We start from the raw sequence: 13,686 nt of genomic DNA on the forward strand, positions 1-13,686 counted from the left end.
AAACCTGGACAGCCCCTGACAGTCAGTGTGGACAGTACTCAGCTGGATAGACCAACAATCTGACTCTACAAGGCAATTCCCTATGATCCTGCCTAAACATGCAACCCTGTACTTACTGCTTAAAGTAGCGCTCTCTAGGAAAAACATCAGCACTGAATTCTGTGGATTGTATAAAGCGTTCCCTAGATATGCAGAATGATGTGGGAGTGTGTGTTCACAATGTTTCGGGGCTGTGCCACTTGATGCTATGGTGGTGGTGATGATGAAAGCTTATGAATGCTTTGCACTTTTAAAAAAATCCCTCTGTACAGAAAAGTAGCACATCAGAGAGAAATGGTTTTGCATGCAGCTCCTCTAAAGTAGCACAGTCCAGAATCCCCCCATACCTTTCCCTTGAATGGCTCTCACAGGCAGGCACCCTTTCACTGTCATGCTAATCCCCACACCTGTCATCTGCCATACTTACACAGAGAACAATCATTTCCCCTCCTGATACTCATCTCACACCAGGCAGGCAGCCAGAGTTTCCAGCTTCTCCCAAACTGAGAATATAGATAACATGCCCCTGTTATGTGGTGAGTAAACAAACAAACTCTCTTTCAGCAGTTAAGGACATTAAAGAGGACCCCAAGTCCAGAGTGGCAAAGTCCCAATCTGTATGGAGCGGTGCCCTTTGGATTGTGTAAAGGATCCTACTCCAAAAGCTTAGTTAACCTAAGGGTCAACTCAGCCCTTAGGACTACTGCTGTTTGTGACAGAAAAGACTGCCAGCCTTTACTTTAAATGTCACAGTATTTGAAGGGACTGAATTATTTATTTAATGAGGCAACATTATTCTTTTGAAGCAAAGAAAAGAATTGGAGGAAACCCACCTACCCCCACAGGGCAGTCTGAGACAAACACAGCAGGGTGCATTTCTTCCTTTTTCCTTTACCTAATGTAAAGCTTAACCACTCCTTTGGTTATTGCATTGAGCCAACTGGTTAACAATAAATAGTAATAGACAGAGAAAGCAAGCTTTAAACAAGCACGTGCTGGCAAAGATTGGCAAAGCCAGGTTTGAACAGATCAATAGCTTGGAAGACACAAGATTTACCCACCCGGGAAGAATGGCAGATGAAGTTGATGGACTATATGGAACTGGAGGAAATGACTGGCAGAATCTGAGACCAGGGAGAAGAGTCGGTGGAAGAAGACTGGAAAAAGTTTAAAGATTATTTACAGAAATATTGTAAAATTAATGAATGTTAAAAAAATGATGGAATGAAGTTATATGGATTTAGCAGAAATGTTATAAAGAATTAGGTACAGACAGATTGTAAATGTATTAAAGGGAAAAAATAAGGTTAGAATATGTTAAGATAAGTTACAGGACAGAAAACAGAGGAAGATGGAAAGGAATTGCTGAAACAGCTAATTGAAGTGGAATACAAAAAGGGAGGTGTGAGGAGGTCGCTGAAACAAGTGAATGAAAGTTATGATATTGAAATTATTGGATTTTTTTAAATTGTTTTTGTTTTGTTTGGTTGACTCAATGTTTTAGGGTTTGGGTTGTGTGGTGTCTTTCTTTTGTTTTTGTATTGTATTGTCTTGTTTAATTCTTTTTCTTTTCTTTTGTAATCTCTAAACGGCTAATAAATATTTTTTTTAAAAAAAAATGAACAGATCAATGGCTGCTCTAGTTGTGTGTGCGTCAAGCCAGTCCGCCTGAAAATGAACTGTGTATTTTGCAGAAAAGTCTTACAATAAAACTGCAGTTCTCATAAGACTAGCTGTATCTCAAACAACCAAAAATGTATTAGCATAAACCAGGTAATCAATAAGGTAAACCAGACAGTCAACAAAGGGGATAAAATGTGACATTCACCCTCCTTGGTATCCTTTCCTTCCAATACAAGGAATCAGACAAAACTGAAATCTACAAATAATGCCGCTCCACATTAGTGCTTCTAGGCTGGGTGGATAGGGAAATGGTGTGCAACATAATTATGAATATTACACTCCCTTGTACATTTTGTATGCAACTGAAAAAAATCCAGTGTTCTTTAACTTAGTAAGATGTCCTTCCTTCCCTCTCATGAGCCATTTCCTGGGTGCCTTAATTAACATAAACTGAAGCACTGTTTAGGACAAGGATGGGGCTCTCCAACCTGGGAATCAAATGCAGCCCTTTAAACTACTCTATCTGGCCCTTCTCAAGGCCACACCTTCTCCTAAGCCACACCCCTCACCAACCATACTTCCTACCTTGTGTTATTGCTTGGCTGGAATGTCATTTGTTGCTTGCTTCACCCATGTTTTCCTCTGGTCCCACCCACCACTGGTAGGTGGCCTCAGCAAGATCTCCCAGATGGGAATGTGGCACCTGAGCTGAAAAGGTTGCCCCACTCTCAGTGTAGGCTTCTAATTCTTCTTTGCTGAACATTCAAATTCTTAAAATTTATAAAAGAGGCAGAATGCTTGTGGTATGTCAGGTTCCTGCTAACAGAGATGGCTGGCAGTGGCCATTACGGGCCGCATAATCAGCCCTGCTAGCTTCTTCTAGTCTTCACAGTAAGGAGACACTCCCACTTTCTAGGCAATAGTCTCAAAGTCCCGAGTGTGTTTAACACTCCTGAACCAACAGCCTAGGAACTCCTAGACACACAGCCTAGGGCACTGGCCTGCAACTGGTGGGTCAGGATCACAGCCTGATCTAAGGTGGGCTGTAGCAACAGCACTACCAAACCAAAAATATGTGGTTAAAATAAAAGGATCCCCAAATGCCTGGTGGGTCCAGGTCTGAAAAAGTTAGAGTAGCCTTGTAAATAAGCTCACAAACCTTGCTAACCAGGAAAGAACAAAAGTCTTGCTACAACACACCTATGTGGGCTAACCCTCTGGAAATTGTTAACCTGTGAAAAACTTTATTAGCAGGCCAGCTTTATCATTAGGCAGAGAAAGGCAGCTGCCTCAGGTTAGAGTTTTAAATATAACCTCTTCAAAATAACACTACTGCGATGCCTTTCAGTGCTCCACCCTAAGGTTCACCTTAACAGAACAACACACACACCCAACACACCACCCACATAAAGCACTGATCAAGATTTGCCTTATCTCTGTTCCTAAAGACTGAGACTAGGAGCTTACAGCATCGCTTCCAGATTCTGCGTGGCAGCAAGCACGCTGCAAAGCATTAAAGGAGAATTGTCAGGGTTCATTGCAACCAGAGCACCAGTATGCCATTTGCCAGACAGTCAGCCATTAATCAGCCCAATCCTATGCACATTTGATTCAGAAGGAAGTTAGGGCAAGCAGAAGGTCCCAAATTCAATCCCAGACACCTTCACTTAAAAGGTTCAGAGAGCAGGATATGAAGAAAGCCTCCCTCTGCCCGAGACCCTGGAGAACCACTGGTAGCCAGTGTGGAAAATGCTAAACTTGAAGGGTGGATAGTCTGAATTCTTCATATGCTCATCTTCCCCCTTTGGACCATGATACTGCACTAGCTCATTCTTGTGCATTACAAAAGGACTGCAGAGCCACCTTGGTATCCTAGCATGGGGAAAAGATTGAGAGACCCGCGACACAATCTTCACCATACATTTAAAGCACTCTTATGCCAATAATGTTGGAAAATTGTAGCTTGTTAAGGGTGCTGAGAGTTGTGCCCTCACAGAGCTGCCATTCTTACAATGCCCTGCCTGGCCACTCTGGGAAAACTCTCAATACCCTTAACAAACTACAGCTCCTAGAATGTTAGTCGGAAGCCATGACTGTTAATGTGGTATAAGAGAAATATAATATACAGATGTGGCCCTGGTCTGCAGGTACAGCAGAATGAGAATCCTGAACTGGCAGAGAGGACTGTGCCACTTAAAGCACTACCTACCTTCATATAGGAACAGCACAAAAACTCCTGGCAGGTCAAGGGGGAGCAAGGCTCTGCAGAGCATTACCGTTTTATAATGTTCTACTTGCAAAAAGTTTCCCCCTGCCACATTGCAGGGTGGGATAATTCAGAAGTGCATTCTGCCTGCAGTTGAAAGTGGTGTAAGTCCAGGACCAGCAGCCCAATACATTTTCCTGCCTGAGGTAAAGGGCAAGATAGCACCCTCTCATTCTTCATAAGAAGCCAACTAGATTTTTCTTCAACACTGACAATGCCATCCAGTGAACCAGCAGGCAGCAGACTATGATTATTCTTATAATAACTATTATTAGTCACCCTTCACTCTAAGATTCCAGGGCAAAACAAAAACACAATATCAAAAACAGTTTATAACAACTTACAATCACAGAAATAAGGTGGGTCCTAAAAAATATACCACTCAAGTGTCAAAAGACAGCATAAAAAGATGCTTCACTGAAAGCTGTATAATGAAGATACCAGAAGTACCTCTATGCTGAGGGAGTTCCACAACTTAGAGGCTGCCACAGATAATTCCCTATCCTGGGTCGCTGCTACCCACAAACTTCTGAAGGCAGTGGAGCAACCAGGATGGAGCAAGCCAATCTTAACACCCAAGATGGTTTTGTAGGGGAGGAGGTAGACTTCCCTTGGGCACTCTCTAACATAGCCCATCTTTCCACCTCAGGCCCTTCCACCACTGGAAGGGAGGTCACTTGGGTGCTGCTAACGCAGCTGTTTGACTTCACCCTCAGAGGTGCACTCCATTGTCTCTAGAGACAGACAGATGCCAACAACAACTACTTGCATGTGCAGACCAGATGCCTGATGGAGATGCCTGATCATTTGACCAAGGACATATTTAGAACCATTCCACAGGCTTTCAGAACAACACCTTTCTATAACAAAGTAAAAAATGCAGGGGCTGGCACTCTACCAATCCTGGTTTGCGGGACTGTCACCCAGACCATTCCTAGGTGACAAGCCAAGCCACACCATGACAGACAAGAACACAAGTTCACAGTCTCAAGAGCAAATGTGGGTTACTAAGTTTAGAATGTTTGACTAAGGTCCAAAACGGAGGTACAAATCCCCATTCAGCCATGAAATTCACTGGGTCATCTTGGGTAATTTTGGGCAATTCTCACCGTCTCACAAATTAACCCACCTAACATGGTTGTTGTGAGGCTAAAATGGGCTATCCTGATCCCTTTAGTTGAAGAGCGGGATAAAAGTGTCGCACATAAATACCCAGGACACAATTTTATTAATTTGGATGAATCACTGAGCCCTACTCAGCCTGGCTCACCCTCCTCACAAAGCTGTAAAAGCCTGCATTTGCATTCCTATGATAGAAAATGAATTCTAAATATATGGATTGAGAGTTATGTGGGTTTCTTGCCTTAGATGTTAAAACATTACCACTTTGGGGTGGGTGGGGAACCCTCCAGTGTGTTTAGACTGCTAACCTGCTGCTTCGGAGATTTGCAATCCAATCCCCCTCCCCACTTTCCACCTGCCTTTCTATTTACATCAGATCTTACCACACAGCTGTTTCAGGCAAGCATTAAATAAACTCTATCCAAGTCAGGCCTGGAAGCCTCAATTATTCATACCTTTGGAGCAAAGCTGGAAGTTGTCCTTAAAAATAGTTTGAGCCAGAAGTTTTGAGATTTCTTCTTTCTAAACACCCTTCTAAGGCCCAGATGCAAATCCACAAGGATGCTATTCCTCAAGGGGGCAAAGTTACAACAACCTTGGTGTGGCAAGCTAAGATCAATGCAGTGCATTAATGCCTCAACCTCAGGGCAGAATGAATAAAATCCCCTCCAGGATTCTTAATGTTCAGACTCTTCCTGCTCTGCTTAAAGAGAATAACTCAATCGTGTCACGACAACTGGAAGTCTGCTTGTGGGCATGTTCAACCGAGGATCGGGAAAAGCAATCCTCTCTTCCTTCCCGCCCCCCTCCCCGGCCCTCCTTCAACTCTTTTCCAACCAGGGAAGGGAAGGAAGGAAGGAAGGACCTAACCATTAGCTGCAGGTCTCCGACGTAACATATAAAGCTACATATTGATCGGCCCAATGATGCGGGTTGGGTTACTTTTTAATTGCAGGAAAGAGCTTTTTCTGCAATAGTTTCCAGGAGAGGCAAGCAACCGCTTTCATTGGGCCAAACGACAACGATAACGAAACTTATACATACAATCAGAGAATCCGACCCGCTTCTTCACAGATTGTATGTCAACCTATGTAGTGACTTTTGCATGAAAGGGGCGGGGGGGGGGCGCTCGACACATTGCCACCCGCTCCCCAACTCACAGCAGCCCCACGACCCAATCCCAGCCTGCAAATAAGAGAGCTGGAACACGCGCGCTCTCGGTCCTTTGCGTGGAGGCGCAACGAGGCGACAGGCGCAGACGCCACTCCTTTGCAGGCAATCCTGGAAAAAAGTCACCAGGAGACCTTCGCCCTCCGAGGGAAGGCAGGCAGGCGATGCCCCACCGCCGCCTCCTTCGACTCACCTAGCGCCCCCCTCCCTCCCTCCCTCCCTCCTCCGGAGCCCCACCGCCGCCACCTCTCACCTCCGCGTCCAGCTCCATGTCCACCAACTCCATGTCGGGCCAAGGTTCGGCTCCCAGCTGGGCAAGCGGCATTGCGGCTGCTTCCTCGGAGCCCCGAGAAATGCTGCAAGTCCGGCTAATAAGGGATCTCGATCTCTCCTTCCTCCGCCTCCAGCCGCGCTTCAGGCTTCTTTACGCGCGCTGCGGCGGAGCTGTGAGTAGGGTGGCCGGGCGGCTGGGCAGTCAGGCGCTGCGCTCGACCACTGCCGCCCTTCGCCTCTCGGCGCTGCGGGCTACTCGGGCGCCCGAAGACTTTCTGCGCCGCCGCTTGTTTCCCCCGCTCCACCAGCACACTCAGCGTCGGGCTCCGCTCTCCCCGGGAAGGAGGAGCTGAATGCCGGCCCCCGGCGCCTTATTGGCTGCTCGGCCTAGCGGAGAAGGAGAGGGTGGCTCCTCCTCGACTCCGGCTGATTCTCCGGCCCAGCCCGGGGCCCGCACGCTCCGGGGAAGGGCGGAGAGGAGCAAGAAAGCCCACCTCCTCGTAGCTGCTCCAGGTAGTAGTACCTCGCTTCCCCGCAGTTCCTCCTCCAAATGCTCCCGCCGTCGTAAATTCCCGATTAAGTCATCCATCCGCAATCGCGGCCGCCGCTCTGGCGTCTTCATCCTGCTGCGTGCGATCCTGATCATGCTTGGTAGAAAGTCCGTTGCCTGCCTCCTGCCCGCCAATCCACATTAGATATCATGGGACTTACTTCCGTGTAAAAGGGCGAAGGAATGCGCTGTTAGTGGCAGTTCGATCCTAGCTAAACCGTGTTTGCAGGAAAGCAAGTCCTGTTGAATTCGGGAGGGGGGGGGAGACTGGGTGTTACTCTCAAGTAAGGAATCTCAGCTTGAGAATCGCGTAGGTCTGATAACCGCGTAGAACCAATTACCAGCATTCATTCCCTGTTAACTACCACGTTTTTTAATGACTAACATGCATTAGCCTGCAGTCCTGTACAGATTTACCTGGGAAGTCATTCACATGGGACTTTTAAATAGACATGAATAGGATTGCACTATTCCTGTAGGGCAGCCTTTCTAGCACACTACTGCAGCTGGAGTTTATGAGCGCTGTAGTCCAAAGCACCAGGAGGGCACCAGGTTGGGGAAGGCTGATGTAAAGCTAGGAGAGTGGGGAGGAACTTCTTGCAGCTTGAAGGCCACATGACAATGGGTGTGTGTGGCCAGTGGCAAAAGTGGACAGAATGAATGCAAATTTTACCTTTGCGCAGTAGGCTAGTTTCTACAAACACTCCTCTCTCTCCTCTATCCAGGCAAGAAATAGGCATTATCAGAAATCAAAGACACATTCTGGCCAGGTGAAAATACTCAATGAGAATGCAAAGCAGGGCTGGTGAGGGGTGTGGTTTCAGAGAGGGTGCACCCTGTGAAGAGTCCCAAGAGGCCTGGCAGACCACATTGGGGTCCTGGGACCTGAGGTTCCCCATTCTTGGGCTAGGATCAAGTAAAACAGGATCTGAATCCCTGCTCAATCATGAAGCTCCCTGAGTGATCATGGGCCAATCAGTGTATCTCATCTTAACCTGCCTCAGAGGGTTATTGTAAAAATGAAATGAAAAGGAAAACAGCCATGAATCCTACCATTTCCCTGGCTGAATGTTCTTGAACCCTGATAATGCCTCATTGCTTGCTATCCAGCCTCAGGACTGTCCCCATAATGCCATATTTGCCCTGCTGCATGCCCTCCTTGTGGTTTTGCCTGGCTGAATGTGTTTTTTGAATTGTGCAGATGCTTCATTGCTTACCTCTCTCTCTCTCTCTCTCTGCATGTGTACAAATCATTAACTTTTGCATGGCCGCAGTGTAGCCTACTGTACAAAGGTAGGAGTCACATCCTTGTTCTGACCACCACTGGCATGTGGATCTTGAAAGGTGTCATACAAGGATATGTGGGTCTCAGGCTGAAAAAGGTTCCCTAACCCTAAGTACCCCCCCCTGGTTTTCCTCTGAAATCCTAACAGGGGAGTGGGGGTGGGGTGTTAATCCTCTTTGACTTGAGGGCCACACTCACCCTTGGCCAACTATCTGGAGCATGCACACCAGTAGCAAATGAGTCCATCCCACTTTCTCACACACATACATCCTCCGTAGCAGATGCATGAAGATCAGTTCAAGAGGGCAGTTTTTGCCACACACCCCCCCCCCATTCATCACTTTATCAATCTGATGACCATCAGGGTGCTGGGTTGGGCAGAGGTGCTTAAACCTCTTTGTCCATCAAAGCAGTGCATCTAATTTATTTGTGCATTCTTTTTGCTGCTGCCACCAAACCTGGTGGGAACTTTGGGGGCTATTGAGAATATGTTTGGGAGGTGGCAGAAGTTAGCCACCCATGCACTAAGGACTAGAAGCATGATAGGTTTTGTGGAAGGGGTTACCCTGTATCTAGCCATATTATTGCAGTCACATGCTGGCTTTCCCAAGTCATCATGAAACTGAATGACCACCACTGCCTTTGAGCACCAAGCAGACTTTATATGAAAAGTATTTCCCACAACTTAGGGCCCTTCAGATTCTTAGAATGTGAAATGCTGACTTATTTTTAAAGAGGCATGCCATGCCAAAGCTTTGCAAGGCCTGGGCCTTCATCAATATTTCTAGCCAACAGAAGTGGCCAAAATCTCTTTGGTTTGGTTATTTAATTGCTAGGAAATCTCTGACCCAGGGTCAGGACTCCCCACTGTAAATGTGGAAAATGTGTTAAAAATAAAACAGCTTCCTTTTTATTTATTCAAAAGTCACCAGATAGGTAGGTGCACAGTAACCAGAAGGAATTGCACCACTGCGACGTCAAGGTCACAGTGGGAGGTTAATGGCCAACATCCACAGGGATCTTGTGTGCAGCATGGCAAAGCATGCCCAATACCATTTAAAAACTGGAGGAAAATCTCTGCTGTTCCTTCTTCGCCCCCTCATTAATAGACTTGCCGCAAGTATTTCATCCCAAGGAAATTGGCATATTGACAGCATACCTGACAACGGTAATGGGAAATTAAAATATCAGTAGTTTTAAATATCTTAATTTAAATTGCAAGTGAAGTATGACACCCTTGTTCTGGCACGTCAGAACAGCATTGGTGCCATCAGAGCAGGACTTAGGGGCAGAAGACTAGGGCCCCACTCAGCAGAATGAGCTGAAGGCCCCCCCAAAATGTTGCAGGGCTGGCTTATCACAGTTCTGAAGCAATACAGACATTACCCTCTGAAAAGCCTCCCCACCACAACCAATAATAGTATTAAATCTGTAAGTCCAATATTATGTAACTGCATCACTTCTGAACAGTGCTAGAAGGACCAAGCAAAAGGGCAATGCATTTACACTATAGTATTATACAAAAATGGAAATAATCCAATTGTCAAGTTACCTGTGGTGACTACTCGGGATCAGTTCCAAGGAATCAGGTAGGAAACCTTGGCAGATCAGAATAGAATTTGTGCCTTTCCTCTTTCAAGCAGTGAGTAGCAAATAGCCACTGCACTTACATACGTGCAAGTTTTACGTAGAGGAGTTGAGGTCTACAAAAGAAAGGGGAGGGGGAGAGAAGCAACATTGTGGAGTGTTCCTGTTCAAGATTCCAGCTAGCCATGCCCTTTCCCACAGTACTCCATGCCATTCCCCTAAGGGCTTCCATCTCTCCCCCTCAACAGATGCTTGCTGTTGTCTGCCCACTGAGCATTCAGGCCTCCTTAGGCTGTCTCTGGAACTCTCCCACTGCTTCTTTTTCTCAAGTGTTTTTGTACTTCTGCAAACCTTGAGGTTCTCCTAAGCCTGCCAAACCCTCTCTCTTGTGCATGGATGGTGTTGTGTTGGTTACATAAGGATTAGCTCTTCAGAGAATGAGTTGTCACAGATTGTGCTGCGTTTCATTTCATTGCCATTTGGCCCCACTTTCTTCTTCATATCAATGTGTATCTGTGTATCTGTCTGCTAACTAAGGATAACACTTCATGCACCTGGCAAAGTTGGCGCTAGTCCACCAGAGCTTCTGTTCATCTTTAAGGTGTCGCAAAATGCTTTGATGTGTTTGCTGTAACAGACTATCCCTTCTCAAAGCAACCTGTTACTGTGAGCTTTGCAGGTTACAAATGCTTTTCTCGTGTTTCCATTGTTGCTTCTGAATATGTAAAGTACTGATATGAGCAGAACGATGCCAGTTTGGATAGCTACATCATGACATGCAGAGAAAAGAGGAATAATGCTGCCGGGGGGTGCTTTTTCAGTAATGAAATGATGATATGCAATGAACCTCTTGTAGAGCTTGTGTTTGCTTTTCATGGAGACGAAAATGAACCAGCTACAGCAATAACTAACAAAAAAGAAGAAGAGGGAACACAACAGGAACATTGCTGCCATTCACAGGCACGTCTGCTCCTTTGATGTGAACAGAAAGGAAAGAACGGCACTTGGAGACATCAATGAATGCAATTTAAAAAAAATGAAAATAACAAGTGACACCAGCTGCTGCCTCTGGAGCAAAGTAAATGAAATTCCAGGATGGTATGACTTTAAACAAAAATGCAAAGAGTGAAGGGTCATATAAATCAGTATGCTTGGCAATGCCTTGTAAATTGTTGATGTGAAAACGACAGTTGATAAACTCATGGTGGAGAGTTAACAACAATCATTTCATCTCCTGCTTTTGAGTTCTCTTCCAATTTCCCACTCCTCTAACATATACAGTCGTACCTCTACTTACGTATCCCTCTGGATACGGAATCTTTGGATTAGAGCCACGGCAAACCTGGAAGTGTGTATGCGCGTGCATGCGCAGAAGCGCTCAATCACGTCATGCGCAGAAGCGCACCTCTATTTACATAATTTTCGGGGTGTGAATTAAGTTCGTATCCAGAGGGTCCACTGTAAAGCATATTGAAAAAGAGGACAGGGGTTTGTGCACCTTTATTAGCTGTGTAGAAGAGTAGATTTCAGTGGTGTATCACCCCTGTAAGGCCTCACTGAGGATGGATGAGAAATCGCCCTCTTATGTAGTCTCCTATTTTTATTTTAAGACATCTTGCATGATGTAGTGATGATGTGTGTGATTATAAAGGAAGGAAGAAGCAACCTATCTACTTGTGCATATTTCACCATTCAGAAAATCCTGAATGAGACACGTTAGCACTGTACAAAGAGCCCTGCTGGATCATACCAAAAGTCCCATTTAAGTACAGCATCATACCACTCGCAGTGGCTAACCAGATTGCTTCCAGGAATACCACCGCCTGGACAGGAAGGCAGTAGTCGTCTCCAAATGTTGACTGCCTCAGCAACTGGTATTCAGTGCAGAGGTTCTCTGTTTAGCCATGGTGAATGTGATGGCCTGGTGCAAAAAAGGATAGGACTCATGCACCTTTAATTATAGTGTAGAAAAGGGAATTTCAATAGGTGGTGTTTGTCTGACAAGTAACACCTGCATTATCCTCTCTTCTACATACCGGTAATTATTAAAGGTGCAGGAGCCCTGTCTTCTTTTGCACCTGGAGAGCCTAAAACTGGTGACTAATAGCCATCAAAAGACGTAGGAACATAAGAACAGCTTGCTGAATCAGGCCAATAGCCTATCTAGTCCAGCATCCAGTGACCAAACAGATGCCTAACATATCCCCCATGATTCCCCCTTTAGTACTCAATACATCACATTCTAAAGCAGGCTTCTTCAAACTCAGCCCTCCAGATGTTTTTGGCCTACAACTCCCATGATCCCTAGCTAGCAGGACCAGTAGTCAGGGATGATGGGAATTGTAGTCTCAAAAAACATATGGAGGGCCAAGTTTGTTCTAAAGCAAAGGCAGAGAACCCTTTTCAGTCCAAGGGCCACATTCCCTCATGAGCAACTTTCCAGGTACCACATGCCAGTAGTGGGTGAGGCCAAAGCCAAGAATAGGTAGGAACAAAAGCAAAAGTGGGCAGAACAAAAGATATGACTATTACCTTTGTAGAGCAAGCTTTGTTGTTGGCATCCATCTGTTTCAGGAGACAATGGAGGAGTATGCCTTTGGAGGTAAAGTCAATCCATTGGAGTTGCATTGCCTGCTGTAGCTGTAGAACCATGGCAATTCTTATTTCTATGCTGCTCCCAGCAGTCATTCCTCCCCTAGTCGCTGCTGTGGATACACGATCTGACTGATTGTCTCCAGGCACAGGAGCAGGCTACATTCCATTTACAAACATCTCTCAATCCAGGCAAGCCAGAGGTATTATCAGAGTTCAAGAACACATTCCAGCCAGGGAAACGGATTCAAGAAAGGAATGGAGCAGAGCCTGGAGAGAAGGGCCTGACAGAGAGGATGGGAGGGCAGCATTATATATGTGGATCAGACATTTCTGTGCACTAAGAATTCCCAACTCTTGTTCCTAAAGAAATGGGAAGATTGATTGGCTCTTACAGTAGGGAGGCAGAGTTGGTGGGGCTGGCTTTGAAATGGCAAAACCTGGCCAAGTTATACTTCCCAAACCACAAGTTTCTAAAGCAAGTGAAGTGTCACGTTCACAGTCTTGGTATCAGAGGAGAGAGTCTAAGAAATTAAAGTGGCAATGCTGAAGAAATGGCCTCTCTTCCTGGGGAGGGCAGAGTCAGTTTCCTAGCTCATTTTCCAGCCCTGATAATAATTACTGAAATCCTCTGAAACATTCAAAAATGCATTCCCACTGCAAGCAATATTTAATGCCGGAAGTCATCCAACAATGGGGTTCTTGTTTACATGCCCTTGGCATTTCACCACTGAAAATAGGTATGCCACTTTGACGAGCAAATAAGGTGCTTCCACAAGTGGAATAGCACTCCTTTAATGTGTTTCATGTAATATATCACTTTTAAAATATCAGTTTCTCAGCAGAACCAGAAGCAAAAGTGGGCAGAGCAAAATATGCCAGGAAAAGCACATGTTTACATTTGAATGATCAGGTCTGTAGGTCTTCTGAGGGAAGGAGCAAATACACAAAATTACTATTGCTTAGGATGTAAAATCTGCTCAGTCTACAAAAACTATTATTGGGATAATTATAAGCCCCAACTAAAACATGTTTGAATTTCCAGTGCCATCTGGATAACCATCGAAAACATCCAGTTGTTCTTCATGCTGTATAAGTTGCAGGAGTTGCAACCCTTGGATCCTACGGTATGGAAGGTATGTGGGACCATCACCTGGCTGAAGCTAAGCAGATCTAGGC

General features: G+C 45.6%; 1 protein-coding gene across 2 annotated transcripts in view; it reads right to left on the reverse strand.

Annotated features, from left to right (window-relative positions):
• The window catches only part of RPS6KA1 (ribosomal protein S6 kinase A1), a 91,467-nt gene extending 78,944 nt beyond the window's left edge, over positions 1 to 12,523 (reverse strand). The window contains exon 1 of one of the 2 annotated variants that reach the window (XM_079985985.1): positions 12,448 to 12,523. In XM_079985985.1, the coding sequence (XP_079842111.1) occupies positions 12,448 to 12,480 (33 nt within the window). In that variant the 5' untranslated portion in view covers positions 12,481 to 12,523. Of the gene's footprint in view, positions 1 to 6,473; positions 6,810 to 12,447 lie in introns of those variants that run through there. The other variant, XM_079985986.1, reaches the window with a different exon arrangement.
• Positions 12,524 to 13,686: the final 1,163 nt, after the last annotated feature.

This window comes from Podarcis cretensis (assembly GCF_951804945.1).
Source record: "Podarcis cretensis genome assembly, chromosome: 8".
NCBI lineage: Eukaryota > Metazoa > Chordata > Lepidosauria > Squamata > Lacertidae > Podarcis > Podarcis cretensis.